A 16,278-nucleotide genomic window follows, 5' to 3' on the forward strand; every position below is an offset into this window, starting at 1 on the left:
TAAAAAATAATAATTTAATTATATTGTAATACTTATGTCAATTGGTTGACCTGAACCAGTCGGATTAGCTAACTCGAGAGTTAGGTTTTCAATACATTTATGAGTTCAATTTATAAAACATGTTCTATTTAATTGAATAATTTTTTTGACTTAAATAATTAAATTAATATAATTTTTTAAGCCATTTAATCATAAGTGAATAAAAAATAATAAAATTATTATTTTATTTATTTTTTTTCATATATACTTAACGATTACGTAGCGAAAGATTTAATTTGTTGATAAATTTAAATCATAAGAGTTTTTTAGTAGTTTTTAAAAATACGGGGAATGAAGTGTCATTTTCAGGAAATTGAGAGGGTGTTTCTGAATTTTACTCTTTAAAATATCAAAGAAAAGTTTAAATCAGAAAACATACGTAGAAACAAAATTGAGATTAAAGTTTTGGAATAAAAGGTAAAAGAATAAGTTCAAGTAAAACAGTAAAAAGTCTTCAGAAAGACTTTCCGTCAAGAAGCAAAGATACGGCTGATACAGATTTGGCGCAACGTACAAGTGGGAACAGCGCGAGGTAGAAGGATTTTAAAGCAGGGGCCTGCTTGTCATTCCATATTTAAATTTATCTTCAGGGGTTCAGGCGTTTCTCTTAGCAAGCAAATAAAAAATAGGAAAGGCCATGGACTGTTGTTACTGCTTCAAGTTTCCAACTCTATAAGCGGTTGCTCTTCTTGGTAGATTTGGTGTTGGTGGGTGGTCCTCATTTTTCTCCTCAAACCCTTATTTATTCTCAAAATCAATTTTTTCTTTCTGGGTGTTGCTCGATTTCTGGGTATGTTTCCGATGCTCTGATGCTTGCTGTCACGGTGATTTTGTAGTGGGTTGGGGGGGGGGGGGGGGGGGTGGGGGTGGGGGGGGGTGGGGGGGGGGTGGGGGGGGTTGGGGGTGGGTGTGGGGGGGGGGGTGGGGGTGGGGGGGGGTGGGGGGGGGGGGGGGGGGGGGGGGGGGGGGGGGGTGGGGGGGGGGGTGGGGGGGGGGGGGGGGGGGGGGGGGGGGGGGGGGGTGGGGGGGGGGGGGGTGGGGGGGGGGGGGGGGGGGGGGGGGGGGGGGGGGGGGGGGGGGGGGGGGGGGGGGGGGGGGGGGGGGGGGGGGGGGGGGGGGGGGGGGGGGGGGGGGGGGGGGGGGGTGGGGGGGGGGGGGGGGGGGGGGGGGGGGGGGGGGGGGGGGGGGGGGGGGGGGGGGGGGGGGGGGGGGGGGGGGGGGGGGGGGGGGGGGGGGGGGGGGGGGGGGGGGGGGGGGGGGGGGGGGGGGGGGGGGGGGGGGGGGGGGGGGGGGGGGGGGGGGGGGGGGAGAGGGGGGGTGGGGGGGGGGGGGGGGGTTCTGATCCATAATTGGTACTGGAGAGAGAGAGAGAGAGAGAGAGAGAGAGAGAGAGAGAGAGAGGAGAGATGGGGGACAAGCCTGAAGTTCTGGAGGCTGTGTTGAAGGAAGCTGTAGATTTGGTAATAGATCTGAACTGATGGATGTTTTTGTTGGTTTTTCTGTGTGTGAGTTGTTTCGTTTCATTACAATTTTAACTGTTTTGAGTGCAGGAAAACATACCTATTGAGGAAGTCTTTGAGAATCTAAGATGTAACAGAGAGGGTCTTACCACAGAGGCTGCTCAGGAGAGACTAACCATCTTTGGGCACAACAAGCTTGAGGAGAAAAAGGTGCTGCTTCATCTTCTAACCTCCCTTCTTCTCTGTTGTCAATTTATGCTTTTTGATCATTATCTACTGAAAACACCGCTAATCCAGACTTTTAACTGTTTGTCCTGTCAAAGATCGAACTGTTCTTTCTAAAATTCAGTTGTTGATTCTTTCGCCTTCTAAAAAATTACCTGTTTTGGGCGTATTTCAGGAGAGTAAATTCTTGAAGTTTTTGGGGTTTATGTGGAATCCTCTCTCATGGGTTATGGAAGCAGCTGCTATCATGGCGATTGCCCTTGCCAACGGTGGAGTGAGTACTTGCTTCATTTTCTCCTCAATTGTCTTCATTTTTGGGTGAATTTATTGGATTACACCTTGTTAATCTTTGCAGGGGAAGCCTCCAGATTGGCAAGACTTCGTGGGCATCATTACTTTGCTTTTCATAAACTCCACAATTAGTTTCATTGAAGAAAATAATGCGGGTAATGCTGCGGCTGCTCTAATGGCTCGGCTTGCTCCCAAAGCCAAGGTAATTCAAGCGACTCAAAAATGTATTCAGTTTTGATATGATTAGAATTTTGATATAATGCAATTACCATTAGCGAGTTAATGGCTGATAATATTATTATATTTTTCCAATTTTGCCATGATATGTGTGCATATTCTTGTGCCAGTTTCATGTCTGATAAAATTGATGTGCAGGTTCTTCGAGATGGACGGTGGAGTGAGGAAGATGCTTCTGTTTTAGTTCCAGGCGACATAATTAGTATCAAGCTGGGAGATATTATTCCTGCTGATGCTCGCCTTCTTGATGGTGATCCTTTGAAAATTGATCAGGTGGGTATCTGCTATTTGCCTTCTTATGTTGTTCATAACCGTATTTTTTGTTTAATTGGTCATGAGCCTTGACAAAGTTTTGGCTTTTGCAGTCTGCGCTGACAGGCGAGTCCCTTCCCGTGACAAAAGGTCCTGGAGATGGTGTTTACTCTGGTTCAACTTGTAAACAGGGGGAGATCGAAGCGCTGGTCATTGCCACTGGTGTGCACACCTTTTTCGGAAAGGCTGCTCACCTTGTTGATTCCACTAACCAAGTGGGCCACTTTCAAAAGGCAGGGAGATAGTTTCTTGGATTTCACATGCTGCCATTGTTATTGGTTTCTATATGTTACTTTTTAGGCAAATAAAAATGATTTAATGAAATTTAATTGAAAGAAGGATTAACGGCAAACCAAAATGAGTGGGAGAAAAATCATCCGTCCACCTGGCACCAATTAGAGGGGATCCACCAATCCAGGCTTAGCTGATATTGTTGTTGAATTTACTCTTTTTATTTCATCAATCTGATAACATTTTGCAGGTACTGACTGCAATTGGTAACTTCTGTATATGTTCAATTGCCGTGGGAATGTTAGTAGAGATCTTTGTCATGTATCCCATTCAAGATCGGGCCTATCGTCCTGGGATTGATAATCTTCTTGTGCTTCTCATTGGAGGCATTCCAATTGCCATGCCTACTGTTCTGTCAGTGACAATGGCCATTGGTTCCCATCGCCTGTCTCAGCAGGTTCATCAATTTTTCTACGACTTCTTTAATGACTGGTTTGGAGTAGGGGACAAAATGGTGATGCAAATTGATAATGACTGCAGGGGGCTATCACAAAGAGGATGACAGCAATTGAAGAGATGGCGGGCATGGATGTGCTTTGCAGTGACAAGACTGGAACCCTTACTTTAAACAAGCTGACTGTTGACAAAAATCTTATTGAGGTTGATTAGGGGATGCTGTTGGTTACAAAAGCATTTCTCCACAAGTGTAATGTGGTTTGTTCTTATTGTGTGATTAAATGTTCACCAGGTTTTCACCAAAGGAGTTGATGCGGATACTGTTGTTTTGATGGCGGCTCGTGCCTCCCGGGTGGAAAACCAAGATGCAATTGATTCTGCTATAGTTGGTATGCTGGCTGATCCAAAAGAGGTAGTTGATTTATATCAGTGGTTTAATTTTTTTTTTTTAATTTATATGTCTGTTGGGATTTCCACTAATTTATTCCCTGTTTATTTTCTTTAATTTTTGTCACCTTTGTCCTCCTACTGAAAGGCACGAGCTGGCATTCAAGAGGTGCACTTTTTGCCTTTTAATCCGACTGATAAGCGAACAGCATTGACTTATATTGACGGTGAAGGGAAAATGCATAGGGTTAGCAAAGGTGCACCAGAACAGGTATATCATTATTACATTTCACTAATTGACTTCTTTATGGTGGTCGGTTGTTTATGCTAATTCCTGTCGACGATGTGGTTATTAGATTCTTAATCTCGCACGTAACAAGTCAGATATAGAGCGCAGAGTTCATGCTGTGATTGATAAGTTTGCAGAGCGAGGGTTACGGTCACTTGCTGTGGCATATCAGGTAATTGAAATTCTATTCCTTTTTGTTGATCTGTTATCCAATTGTAAATTGATTATGATTATTCTGTTTCATTGTTGATTTTGCTTATCATAAGCTAATAGTTTTATTGGATCTTAACATTTTTGGTGCAGGAGGTTCCAGAGGGAAGGAAAGAGAGTGCTGGAGGCCCATGGCAGTTTGTTGGCCTCATGCCTCTCTTTGACCCACCTAGACATGATAGTGCAGAGACAATAAGAAGAGCTTTAAATCTTGGAGTTAATGTTAAAATGATTACTGGTTAGTCCTGTTTTGAAGTTTGAAGCCACAATTTAGCTTGTAGTGCTATATTGAATTGTGTGCCAGTATCTTGGAAAATCTTGAATCAAATTAAAATGGCTTGAGACCTGTGGCACCTGTTTGATAGAATGTGGCTTGAGATGAAGTGTTTTTCCTGTGTCCTTGATCATGCTTATACCAAACTGCAGGCGCTTGGTTTGAGAGTTCTGGGATTGGTACCATTTTACCTTGACTTAACCTCCTGATTACCACCATTTTGTTTTTCCTATATTGCTATTTTAAAAATTCAAATATAGGTGGATGCATTTTAGATATCTTAAATGGAAATTTGACACTTTAATTATGTAGGAAGGTGCAAGCAACTGCTTTGCCATGAGACCAATTTTGATGTTTTTCTTTCCTTATTTCGTCATTTAATTTGGCTGATTTTATACTTGATTTTTGTTTGAGCAATTAATTATTTTATTTTAGTGGTAGTGTAGTTTTGGACCTTCTGTATAATGTATGAATCTTGGGAGAAGACCTTGACAGGTTATTTGCATAATTTTTGCTTGGGTGGTCTTGCCTTGGCATACTTGGTAGTGTAATAGAGAACTTGTTTATCATAGTCAGGTTGATTTCAATACAGAAATTTTAGATAGCTGCTTATATTTTTGTTTAGATAGTTGAAAGAACCATTGTAATATTTAACTATAAATTTTCATGAGGCAATTTGATATTACAATTAAGTAATTCTAAGATTTGAAATATTAGGTTTATGAAGAAAATAGTTAGGAGATTGCAAATGGTCATTCTGCTCCGTCAATAGTTTTTAAGTGATTAAAAAATAGCTGTTCCTTTTACATAAACTACATTATAGAGTTCTAACGTCACTTGTTGCATGGGTATCAATATTTACTCAATTAATTTAAAAACTATTAATTACTTCAAATTTTTTTAATACATTAAATGCAAAAATTATTAATTTACTTGAATTTCTGCTATATATAAGTATATTTAGTGGCACTTTTCAATGTTCATAATTTTATTGAAAAATTTCAATATTAATATGTGCCATTTACTTATAGAAAAAACTGTTATAATTTTTTTTTTTTGAAAAAATGATGTATAAGTAATTCAAGTCAATATGAATGTATCTCTTCCACTTTTTTTTTTTTCTTTTTCCAAAATATTTTTTATTTTTGTTTTTTTGCCTCTGCATAAAAGCAGGGATAAGGCTGTGCACATTGCGACGACTCTCCCCCTACCCGCTCAAAGTGGGGATTGCAATGCCCTTTTTTATATTTGTATTTATATTTTAAAATTTTCTGTGCACACACATGCATTGTGTATGTGCCTGTCATTGGTTAGTAATTTGAAGTTTTTCATAAAGAGTATTAAAGATTCTTTTTTACATGAATGATAAAATTTAAGTCACAATTTTCACAATATACGTAATTATGTTTTTAGTTTAAATATTTTTAGATATGAGAAAATTTTTTAATGCATAAAAAATTTGTAGTTAAAGGACATTGATTTTTGGTGATTGTTTACATTATATAGTTTATTTAAAAGTGGGTGTGATAATTTAAAAAAAAAAAGCTTGAAAACTAGAAATAAATTTTTTTTTTTTTGGATTAGTGAATATAAAATTCATAAAGGTGCACCAAGTGCCAAGAAAAGAAATCACCTGCAAATCAGTGTCAAAAAAATCTAGAATATGATGTGAGTATATCATGTGCTGTCGACAATGCCATAATAGTGTCACTTCATTTATGCTTGATCATATTTAGCGGTGTAGCTGATTTTGCGAAGGTTCTTCCACTTCTTACCCTCGATTCCAGAATATGGCAAGGGGAATAAGAGTCGAAAGTTGTCTTTCTTTCATTAATTGGCTGAAAGCCTTTCCTAGCCCAGATTTCTTTATCCACTGTCATAGCAGTGACACGCTGCTGCCTGGACAGTGCAGTGGCGAAATCTTAGAGGTGTCAGGTAGTGTAGAAGAATATGCTCATCTGTCTCAGCATCTTCCATGCACAGATAGCATCTGTTAACCTGGGGAAGCCCCCCTTTTCTGCATGTTATTTATTTTGAGGATCTTTCCAAGGTTGCCTCCCAAGCGAAAAAGAAAAAACAACCTTTGTGGGGTGTGAATCTTCCAAGTAAGGTTCTGCTGAAACTTTCGCTGGCTACTGCTGGAGATATGCATTTCCTGTAGTAGCACATTTTAAAGGTCCACCTTGGCTCATTAGGTATGTTTGGGAAACAAACTGTGTATAGGCTGCTAAAGAAATCCACAAAGCTCTCAAAATGCCACAAAACTCTCCCAATCATGGGCATTCCTCACGAGTTGAATGTCCGAGGTGATCCCATTGGCTGAAGATGAGGTGGCTGCTTATAAGTGCATCTTTGTGGCAAGCCATGATAAAAATAGTAGGAGACTTCGTGCTAAGAGGAGATGGGCGACACCAAATCTCACTCCGAAAGAAAATGTTGTCCCCACTTCCTGTGTTAAATTTGATAGAGGAGAAAAAATCTTAATAATCCTTCTGAATGTATTTGCAAATACCTATGTTATATGATTCCAAGCTTCTTTATAAGTTCAACTGTTTTGGTCTTGACCTTGTTTTGAAACAATAGTCTTTGCCCAAAAAGCCATTGATGAAGGTCCTTTCAAATTGTCTTAGCATGGGGATGAATCATAGAGAAGTGGAAGTCTCCCAGCAGACTGTACCTTCAGTTTTTCTTCACCATACTTCTAAAAACTGATTCAAGAACCTGAAGAATAGTCAAATCAACTTCTTGATGATCGTTCATTCAAGGCCAAATATTTTCAAGATTGAGAGGCAAGATAAGAAGCATCACTCAATTTGAACATGTGCACTCTATTTTTCTTGTATTTTCTTAATTCTCTTTAATGTTTGCTGAGTCTCTCGTGTATCTTTGTGCTGCGAGCTAGGTTTATAAATAGGGAAGAACAGCTAGGATTAATCATATGCTTGAAAGATTCTCCAAAGTTCCAAATGCTCCTTGCTTGTCTTGGAGCTTTCCTTATCCTTCGTTTAACAAAAATGTAGCAAACACATTCCACAATTTAAGGAAACACAAATATTCAACTTGATATTTGAGACAACAAGAAATTGAGGATATTTTGGAGATGCTGCTATTTCAAAATTAACAGCATGCATTTTAATTTCAAACACTTAAATATCAATTTTTTAAGCTCATGAAATCATACCTAACTTGTACCCATCTTTAGTAAAAATATATAAGTAAAAAAGAATTTCAAAAATATTCTGAAAATGATTATTTAACAAAAACAATTATCACACAACATTTGGAGCCATTAAAATAATGTGAAATATGTGAATAATGCACAGATCCCTTAATTTGAAAATATTTCAACATATATTATTCACAGATATTTCAACATTGGTGGACCTTTATTCATTTAAAAAAAAAAAAATAAATACATTTCCTTCTTTCCCAAATTCTTGCCAAATCGAAATAGAGACAAATGATAGGTTGAATATGTGGCTTTTATAGTAAAACAAAAGCCTATAAAATTCGAACTGAGTCATCTTATTATTTCTTGTAAATTTATTTATTTTTAATTCAAAAACATCCAAGATTAGGGGCTTTCGTGCTTGGAATTACATTTTTTTTTGGTAGTTTATTGCAGAGATAGAGTATAAATGTAGATAAATTGATATATTCTTTTCTTTATAAAAATAAAAGATTGGTAACTTTATAAAGTAAATAATTAATTGGGAAAAATCTATGGAGCCTTTTTTTTTTTTTAATAAAAAAATAATTATGTTTCGTATTCTTTTAAAAAAATTCAACTCTAAATCAAAATAAAGATACATGTTTGGTTGAAATATGTGGGCTTCTTATATTAAAAAAATCCATTAAAATTTAAAGTAGGATGTATATATAGTTTCAATTGAATTTTTATTCAAAATTTCCAAGAATTAAGCGTAGCAATTTTTTCTCCAATGTACAATATTTGTAAATACATGCTCAGTATTCTCAACAATAGTAATGACCCCTTGAGTTTGCCATGTGATGAATCTATAAAATATGACTGGAGGAGTGTAGATTTCTAACCCAGGGCCCAACACCCTTCTTGAATTAAAAGCTCGAGTTGTTGAGCCGACCATCATGGTTCCTTCTCAGCCTGTTATCATTGCAAAACCAACCAGAAATTCCACCTTTGCTTTTCGTTATGTGAGAAATGAATGGCAATAGCTGAAAACTTCAAAAATAGAAATGTGCCTTTCATTTTGCCTCTAACTACAAGGAACAAATGAGATATTGTCAAAGATCAAGTATTGAAGAAGAAGAATTTCAGTTGATTTAGGTTTTGCATGACAAAGGAGGTACCATAGACAGTATTAGGATGTAGAGATGGTGGAGCCATCAAATGGCAGGTCTTTTTAATGCAATATATTATATAGTATAACTGCAATGTTACCGAGAATGCCGAATGTTTTGGTTCTTGGAATGGGACCATGGCACGATGCATTCTCTAAAATGTGGAATGTTAAATGTATACTTATAGACACACATTGGTGAAAATTATGTAATGACACGTGTATTTTTGTGGAGGATGTCGAGATGTTTATAAATCTAGAAGAGATTTTATTTTTTGAAATATATTTATAGTGACTATTATTATACAGTGATAATTCTCCATTTTAACTACTAAAACATATGCTATATGAAAGTACAGAATTGAAACATTGGTTCAATAGAGGTAGCATACTGGAATGGAAGTATACGACATTTCACAATGCTTGTACCAATTCATTATTAGCTAGAGTGTTAGCATTTTTCTAGGAACTGAGGATAAGAGTAAATATATAATTTAAATTATCTATATATTGTATAAATACTACATGAAGTATGCATGAAAGTATGTAAGATTATGAGAAATTTGGTATAACTGAATCTTTGTTTAATCCTAGCTTAAAAAGGCATTTGTGTTTTTGGAGGTGCCTATGCAAGGAGACATTTTAGTCCCAATTCTCCCACTGAGAGTTCTCCCCAGGGTGATCGTCATCCCACCCTTGGTGCTTGGCAGTGGGGTAATGATCATTGGGTTAGGTAGTGATCTCATACTAGAGGTGATTTCTGATTACCACCATTTAAGTTCATTGATGTGCAACTGAAGGAGTGATCCCCTCATCTCTACATGGACCTTTATTTTGGGTTTTTTAGTACAAAATTTTGAGGTTCATCACCCCATCCCAAACACCAGTATCTATCTATCTTGAATTTGTTAATTTTGTGGAAACATTTTTTACTTGTTTTCTTGCAGGCTGAATGACTGATGGGTTTGACTAGGGTGAAATTACACGCTTGCTGTGAATTTGTCTCTCTATAAGGGGGGAACAGGAACAATCTGAGTTTGTAGGAGAGAATGATTGCAATTACAACTTGGGTCCGGGAAATTGCTATCTCTTTTTTTGTTGTTTTTTGGTTAACCCATGGCTTTCTATCATTTCAGAATGTAGTGAACACAAATTGACCAGGGTCAAATTTGGGCGTCAGTTGCTGAACTTTGTGTCTGTTATCAGGGGATCAACTGGCAATAGGTAAGGAAACTGGACGACGCTTGGGAATGGGAACAAACATGTATCCTTCCTCTGCTTTGCTTGGACAAAACAAGGATGAGTCCATTGCTGCTTTACCAATTGATGAGCTGATCGAAAAAGCTGATGGTTTTGCTGGTGTTTTCCCTGGTAATCTTTTTATCACAATTACTGTGGGTATTTGTATTGATTTCTCTCAAGTAGAAACTTTCATCTTCTTTGGGGGTCTATGTTTATACTTGCTGACTTGTTATGGTATTATTTCAGAGCACAAATATGAGATAGTGAAACGCTTGCAAGCTAGGAAACATATTTGTGGAATGACTGGTGATGGAGTAAATGATGCTCCGGCTCTTAAGAAGGCAGACATTGGGATAGCTGTTGCTGATGCAACTGATGCTGCTCGGAGTGCTTCTGACATTGTCCTGACTGAACCTGGTCTTAGTGTTATCATTAGTGCTGTTTTGACCAGTCGGGCTATCTTCCAAAGGATGAAGAACTACACAGTAAGCTTTTGTTTTTAACCATAGGCAATATCACTTGCAGGTTTGCTAATTTTGTGCTCATTGTTTATAGTTTGTTATTGTAGCATACCTTTTTGACATTTTGATAATGGCTGTTGTGGAAGGTTGTCTTTGTGTCACCTCTAGGCTATGATTGTTAAGCTGTTACATCTTTCCATAAATGTGATTCATTTTTTTGTTTTCTTTTGACAGATCTATGCTGTTTCTATAACCATTCGTATTGTGGTAAGGGTTATTGGAGGTTTTTCTATCTATCACTTCATGTGGAGTGTTTAGAAGTTTTACAGAATGAATTGGATTATTTTATCTTACTGTCTTTTGCACATGTTTTTTTGTTGACAGCTTGGTTTCATGTTGCTAGCCCTCATATGGAAGTTTGACTTTCCGCCGTTTATGGTTCTTATAATTGCCATTCTCAATGATGGTTAGCTCTTTTTGACCCGTCATTTTCTCTCTCTCTCTCTCTCTCTCCACACCACACATGCACACACACATGGGGGCAAGCATACACAAACTGACACTCATACATGCATTTGCGATTTAGTGGACATCTATTGGGTTCATTACATGTTCTGTTTGAGAACTGTTTCTGACAGCTGAGGCATGGGATATGTGAAAAGTGAAAACTAACAGTTAAATTGGATATGTTTGTTGTACAAGTGGTTGATGTTCTGATATGATTTTTGTATTTTGCCATTTACATTCCTCATATCTGGTGTGCCAGGTGACACCAGTGGCATAATTAAAATTTTTTGCTTTATTCTTCATCTCAGTGAGATCTTTTTCACTGAATATTTTTGAAAACAGTAAAATATAAGACGTAAGATTTTGGTTTGATTTCAAAATTTCATGCTTCAGTTTTGTGGTAGTTTATGGTTTAATATGTTTACTTGTTAACTTTCTAGAATTAAGGTGTTTCTGGTACTTTCATGATAATACATGTTTTCTTTTTAACTTACTAGGATTATGATGTTTCAGGTACTATTATGACAATATCAAAGGATAGGGTGAAGCCATCTCCTACACCTGACAGCTGGAAGTTATCTGAAATTTTTACAACTGGCGTTATTCTTGGTAGCTACTTGGCAATGATGACAGTCATATTTTTTTGGGCAGCATACAAAACAGACTTCTTCCCAGTAAGAAATGCATCTTCTTGGCTAGAAGCCATTTAATCCTGTAATCATTTTTGTCATTTTCTGATCTAGTTTCTAAACCATCCATTATTTTTTAAACTTGATTATTGTTTCATTTTAGTGAAGTGAGATAATGCTTACGAGTGCTTTTTTCCATTTGATCAATGCATGCGTCATGGAAGGTTTTCATGTTGATTTATATTCCTGTTAATTCTCCAGCGTGTATTCGGTGTCTCAACCTTGGAGAAAACAGCCCATGATGACTTCAGAAAGCTTGCCTCAGCCATATATCTACAAGTGAGCATAATAAGTCAGGCCCTCATATTTGTGACTCGATCTCGAAGTTGGTCATTTGTTGAACGGCCTGGTTTGTTGCTTGTAGTGGCTTTTGTGGTTGCTCAGCTGGTGAGTTCAATGACCATTCATTTTGTGAGTTCCTTCTGGTTGGCTGGAGCAGACCTAACATTTTAAAGTATTTATTTCACTGTACTGCAGATTGCTACTCTGATTGCAGTCTATGCAAATTGGTCCTTTGCTGCAATTGAAGGGATTGGATGGGGTTGGGCTGGTGTCATATGGCTTTATAACTTGATCTTCTACATTCCTCTTGATTTTATAAAGTTTGTTATCCGATATGCTCTGAGTGGGAGGGCCTGGGATCTTGTTATTGAGCAGAGGGTATGAGTGGATTTCATTTGGTGGGGCAATTCAGCCCACGAGGTTTTTATTAGTGAACATACTTTAATTGATCCTTTTCTTTTTCTGCCTTGTTATGCAGATTGCCTTCACAAGACAAAAGGACTTTGGGAAGGAAGCACGTGAACTTAAATGGGCTCATGCACAGAGAACACTCCATGGGTTGCAACCACCGGACACAAAGATGTTTAATGACCGAACCAGTTTTGCAGATCTGAATCAAATGGCTGAAGAAGCCAAAAGGAGAGCTGAAATTGCCAGGTAGGCACTGATCTACATTCAAGTAACCAGCTTCCAACCGAAAGCAAGCATTTTTTTTGGGTATAAACATAAGTTTATTGAGAGAATAAAGCTAGAAGTTGCAAATAAGGCAAGACACCCTCCAAGCAAACAAAACACAAAAGAACCAAAATAGTAAAAATATACAATATCATAAGATCAAAGTCTCAAGATTGGAACCACGGTATTCCTCCGCCATAGGTAAAGGGTTTTTTAATAAAGCTTGGAGGTGCTGCCCTCTTTTACCCAAAAAAAAAAAAAAAAAGTTTAAAGGAAAGGAAAAAAAAGGATCAATGATACAAAGCTCTTCATTCCCTCCCTGTATCTGAGAATGATATTCATCTTATAATACAATTAATGGTTTGCAACCCCCGGCCCCAACACACACACACCAAAACCAAAAATAAAAAAGCACCCAAACGAAAAAAAAAAATAAAAAGGAAAAAAGGCACCAAAGTGAAGTGAAAAAGATACGGTAGATCAGATTAGGAATTTTGGAGCCCTTGAAAATTCTAGTACTGCATTCCAACCAAGTACACCAAATTGATGCATGAACAGCACTCTTCCAAAGGTCCTTCTTCTCCCTTAGAAAACTTCTGAAAATGCAAGACATAATCTCTCCAAAGGAGGGTGAACTCACTGCTCCTAAAAGTACAAAAGAAGTAATTCCAAATGTCACAAGAAAAAGAACAATAAATATGATCAAGTCTCCCACTTCAAAAATTGAGTACATTTGTATCTAGATATAATGATTTATTTGGTCATCTCATCTAAAGCATATCATTGGTATTCATTTTGTCAATGATTGTGGTTCATGTGAAAGCCTTAATTTTTATTTTTTAGAAGGGATCTTTATCTCCCAAAGAAAGTAATGCCATAGAAATGGGATAGAGCTAGAAGCATGAGTCAAATGATTAAAGAAAGACTTATAGAGATAGAGTTAAAGTGTTAAAGAGAGAGAGAGAGTGAGAGAGTAGGAAAGAGAGGCAGCAATGGCTGCCATGGGGTCCTGCAAACAAGCTGTGACCGATTTGCAGTAGGGGAGACCAGAGGTCTGCAAAATAAAATTTCCCAGAAGCATTCAAAATCCATCTCCTGCCATCCTCGCTCAAGGAATGGTGAAACGAATCCAGGACATTCAAGCAAAGAATAAAATCATTTATCCTCCTGCAGATTCTCTACAAAATTGAGATCCTACAAAGTTGTGCTCTCATGACCGAGGAAAAAATCAGAGAGATGAGCATTGTGGAGAGTCGACAAACAGGAGAGGCAAGAAAAAACTCACACCAAAGGAGCATCCCCAACAGTGGGTTCAGTGTGGGAAATTTGGTCTCCGAAGCATTTCTTTAGTGAAGAACTGGTTATTGCAATTCTTCTAAAATCAGTTCCCTTGGGCTTAAGGTATCAAGTACAGGCATCAACAAATGCCTGAGCTGGAAGAAATGTTAAGCCTGCCAGTCCCTGGAAATTCATTTTTCAAATCTTTCATCTTTCTACTTCCCCATGTGAGGTATTGTGTTGGCGCAATGATAGGGGTTTTTTCTTGGGAGGATCATTGGGTTTTACTAAGTGACCAATGAAAGTCCCTGAAAATGCCCATCTTGGCCAAGCTATCAGTCATGTAGTTGGCACCTCTTGTGAGTGTCCAATGTCTTTTCTTTAGATTAGACACCCATGATAAAACAGTAGCTGAATCACTTCCCTAAACCTGCGAACAGCTCTGATGTTTAATCGACCATATTCTTGTGTTTGGATCAGCAACTGCTATTGCTTCTGAGAATATGCCTGGCATACAACTGCATTCATCTGTTAGAGATCCCCCAATATCTGTCATTCTAGTGTTTCCAAGAACCATCCATGTTAAATCTCATGACATTTTCAGGAAGGGAAAGCCAGGTCAAACTGTTTTTTCTAGCTGCTCTAGCAGGTTTTGGCACAGTTGACCGCCCAAAAAGTACGAGTTGATTTAATATGATATTATTTTACCCCAACTTTTCTTTGTATCGCTATGCTAAGATCACAACTTCCTCCCAGTTCAGAGATTTGTCATTGAAAACTTTATTTTTTTTCCTTGCTAGCCACAGTTACCTGATCATAGCAGTGGTTGAAGTTAGCTGATCCTCCTCTGCTTATATTTGGCCTCTGATGTCCATCCTGCTAACATTGAAGGGTAGTTAGTCCATATTCTAAACAAGTGGTTAATATCCTCCAATGTTGATGAAGAGTTTATAGGAAGGTGGTGAGCAGTTCCTCAATGCAATCATGCTTGGGCAGAGTGAAGAGCCACCACTGGGAGGACAATTGTGGCTTTTGAGTGCATGGTTGCTACTCGTTATATTATGCCACTCCTAACCTAGCAGAAAAATATCCTTCCAATTGGCTCTCTATTCCTCTTGAATATTCAGATTTCTGAAAGCTTTGCATGGGTTAGATTACCACTTTTTTCTAAAAGTAAGCTTATTAGGCTGTGGACGAACAATGTGTATCAAGTTATAACACTCCCCTGCACGTGCAGCCTGACAGCATATGGGGAGATAAATACACGCTGGATAACACCCATTAAAGGGAATATAATAATTTTTTAAACACTACATAATAGTTGCTGGTAACGAGATTAGAACTGAGGACCTCCTGGTAACCAGCTCTGATACCATGTTAGATTATAACTTTGTCTAACGGCTGAAGCTTTTTGGTAAAATGGTAATATAATAGCATGCTAGTTTTGAGGAGAAATCCCCATTATCATTATGCTTCCATGTTAGTCAATCTCTTCCAACCTTTGCAAGAACTTGCTAGGTTAACAGCGTTCAAAATATTTCTGATAGTTCCTATGAGAGTGTTGCTTTCTTCCAAGTCCATTTTTCATCTCTCCCCAAACCTCATGTTCGATATGGTAGTTTCTTTGTCAACAGCTAAAGTAAGCTGTGCAGGGAAGGTTTGGCTGGTTGTCTAACAGTGACGTCTCTGTGGGAGCTGTTTGCTTTTTGAAATGTCTTCTTTAATTAATGGTGTTTGCCTCTCCATTTTTTGGTTCGTGTTGGTGTTGGTCCATATATGTAGTCTCCTTATTGTACATTTGGTCTCATATGTTTCTCTTTCAATGTTTGCAGGTTGAGAGAACTGAATACATTGAAGGGGCATGTTGAATCGGTGGTGAGATTGAAAGGCCTCGACATTGACACCATTCAGCAAGCTTACACGGTCTGAGGAACGTCATCATCATCTCAGTGTTTCCTCAGTCCAGAGTGTTATAAACGAAGCTTCCTTGCTATGCTCGAGTGTAAAGACGTAATCAGCATGTAGTTGTGACTTAGAACACTTCAAACAACTATTTCAGTTTATGCTACTATGTTTTCCATTTTATTTTCATTTTTATCTTGTGGTTGCCTTTAAACTCTCTCTCTCTCTCTCTCTCTCTCTCTCTCTCGTGTATGAATAGTTGTTGGCTCATTAAAAAGAAATGCAGGAGATAAATTTCCTCACCATCTTCTAGAAGGGTGTTCATTATTTAATTATTAAAATATAAATACTAATTTATTTAATACTACTATATTATTGTAACTAGGTGTTATCAATCTGCATTTTGTTTAACATTATAGTATGTTTAATGTTATTTTTAGTTTTACCATTAGATAGAATATATTCTTATAAAATTAAATAGCAAGCTTACTTAATGAATACGTTGAACAAAT

General features: G+C 37.9%; 1 protein-coding gene across 2 annotated transcripts; it reads left to right on the plus strand.

Moving 5' to 3' along the window:
- Positions 1-616: 616 nt before the first annotated feature.
- LOC131146505 (ATPase 11, plasma membrane-type) lies at positions 617-16,071 on the plus strand. Of its 2 annotated transcripts, XM_058096140.1 has the most exons (22): positions 617-876; positions 1,373-1,499; positions 1,590-1,709; positions 1,900-1,998; positions 2,080-2,217; positions 2,391-2,525; positions 2,618-2,797; positions 3,046-3,252; positions 3,336-3,455; positions 3,544-3,663; positions 3,787-3,909; positions 3,995-4,099; positions 4,231-4,375; positions 9,937-10,101; positions 10,219-10,457; positions 10,668-10,700; positions 10,818-10,899; positions 11,454-11,614; positions 11,831-12,016; positions 12,107-12,289; positions 12,390-12,568; positions 15,697-16,071. In XM_058096140.1, exons 2-22 carry the CDS (start codon positions 1,446-1,448, stop codon positions 15,791-15,793), a joined length of 2,871 nt encoding a protein of 956 aa, XP_057952123.1. In that variant the 5' UTR covers positions 617-876; positions 1,373-1,445; the 3' UTR covers positions 15,794-16,071. The 2 variants fall into 2 exon arrangements, with proteins under 2 accessions (XP_057952123.1, XP_057952122.1); XM_058096139.1 differs by having other exon boundaries at positions 9,937-10,457.
- The last annotated feature ends 207 nt before the right edge of the window (positions 16,072-16,278 follow it).

Source organism: Malania oleifera, chromosome 13, assembly GCF_029873635.1.
Source record: "Malania oleifera isolate guangnan ecotype guangnan chromosome 13, ASM2987363v1, whole genome shotgun sequence".
Lineage (NCBI taxonomy): Eukaryota > Viridiplantae > Streptophyta > Magnoliopsida > Santalales > Ximeniaceae > Malania > Malania oleifera.

Coding starts and splice junctions, on each gene's coding strand:
- LOC131146505 (XM_058096139.1), top strand. CDS start 1,446: ATGGGGGACAAGCCTGAAGTTCTGGAGGCTGTGTTGAAGGAAGCTGTA. Junction 2,218..2,390: donor GGCTTGCTCCCAAAGCCAAG/GTAATTCAAGCG, acceptor ATTGATGTGCAG/GTTCTTCGAGATGGACGGTG. Junction 10,458..10,667: donor AAAGGATGAAGAACTACACA/GTAAGCTTTTGT, acceptor TTCTTTTGACAG/ATCTATGCTGTTTCTATAAC.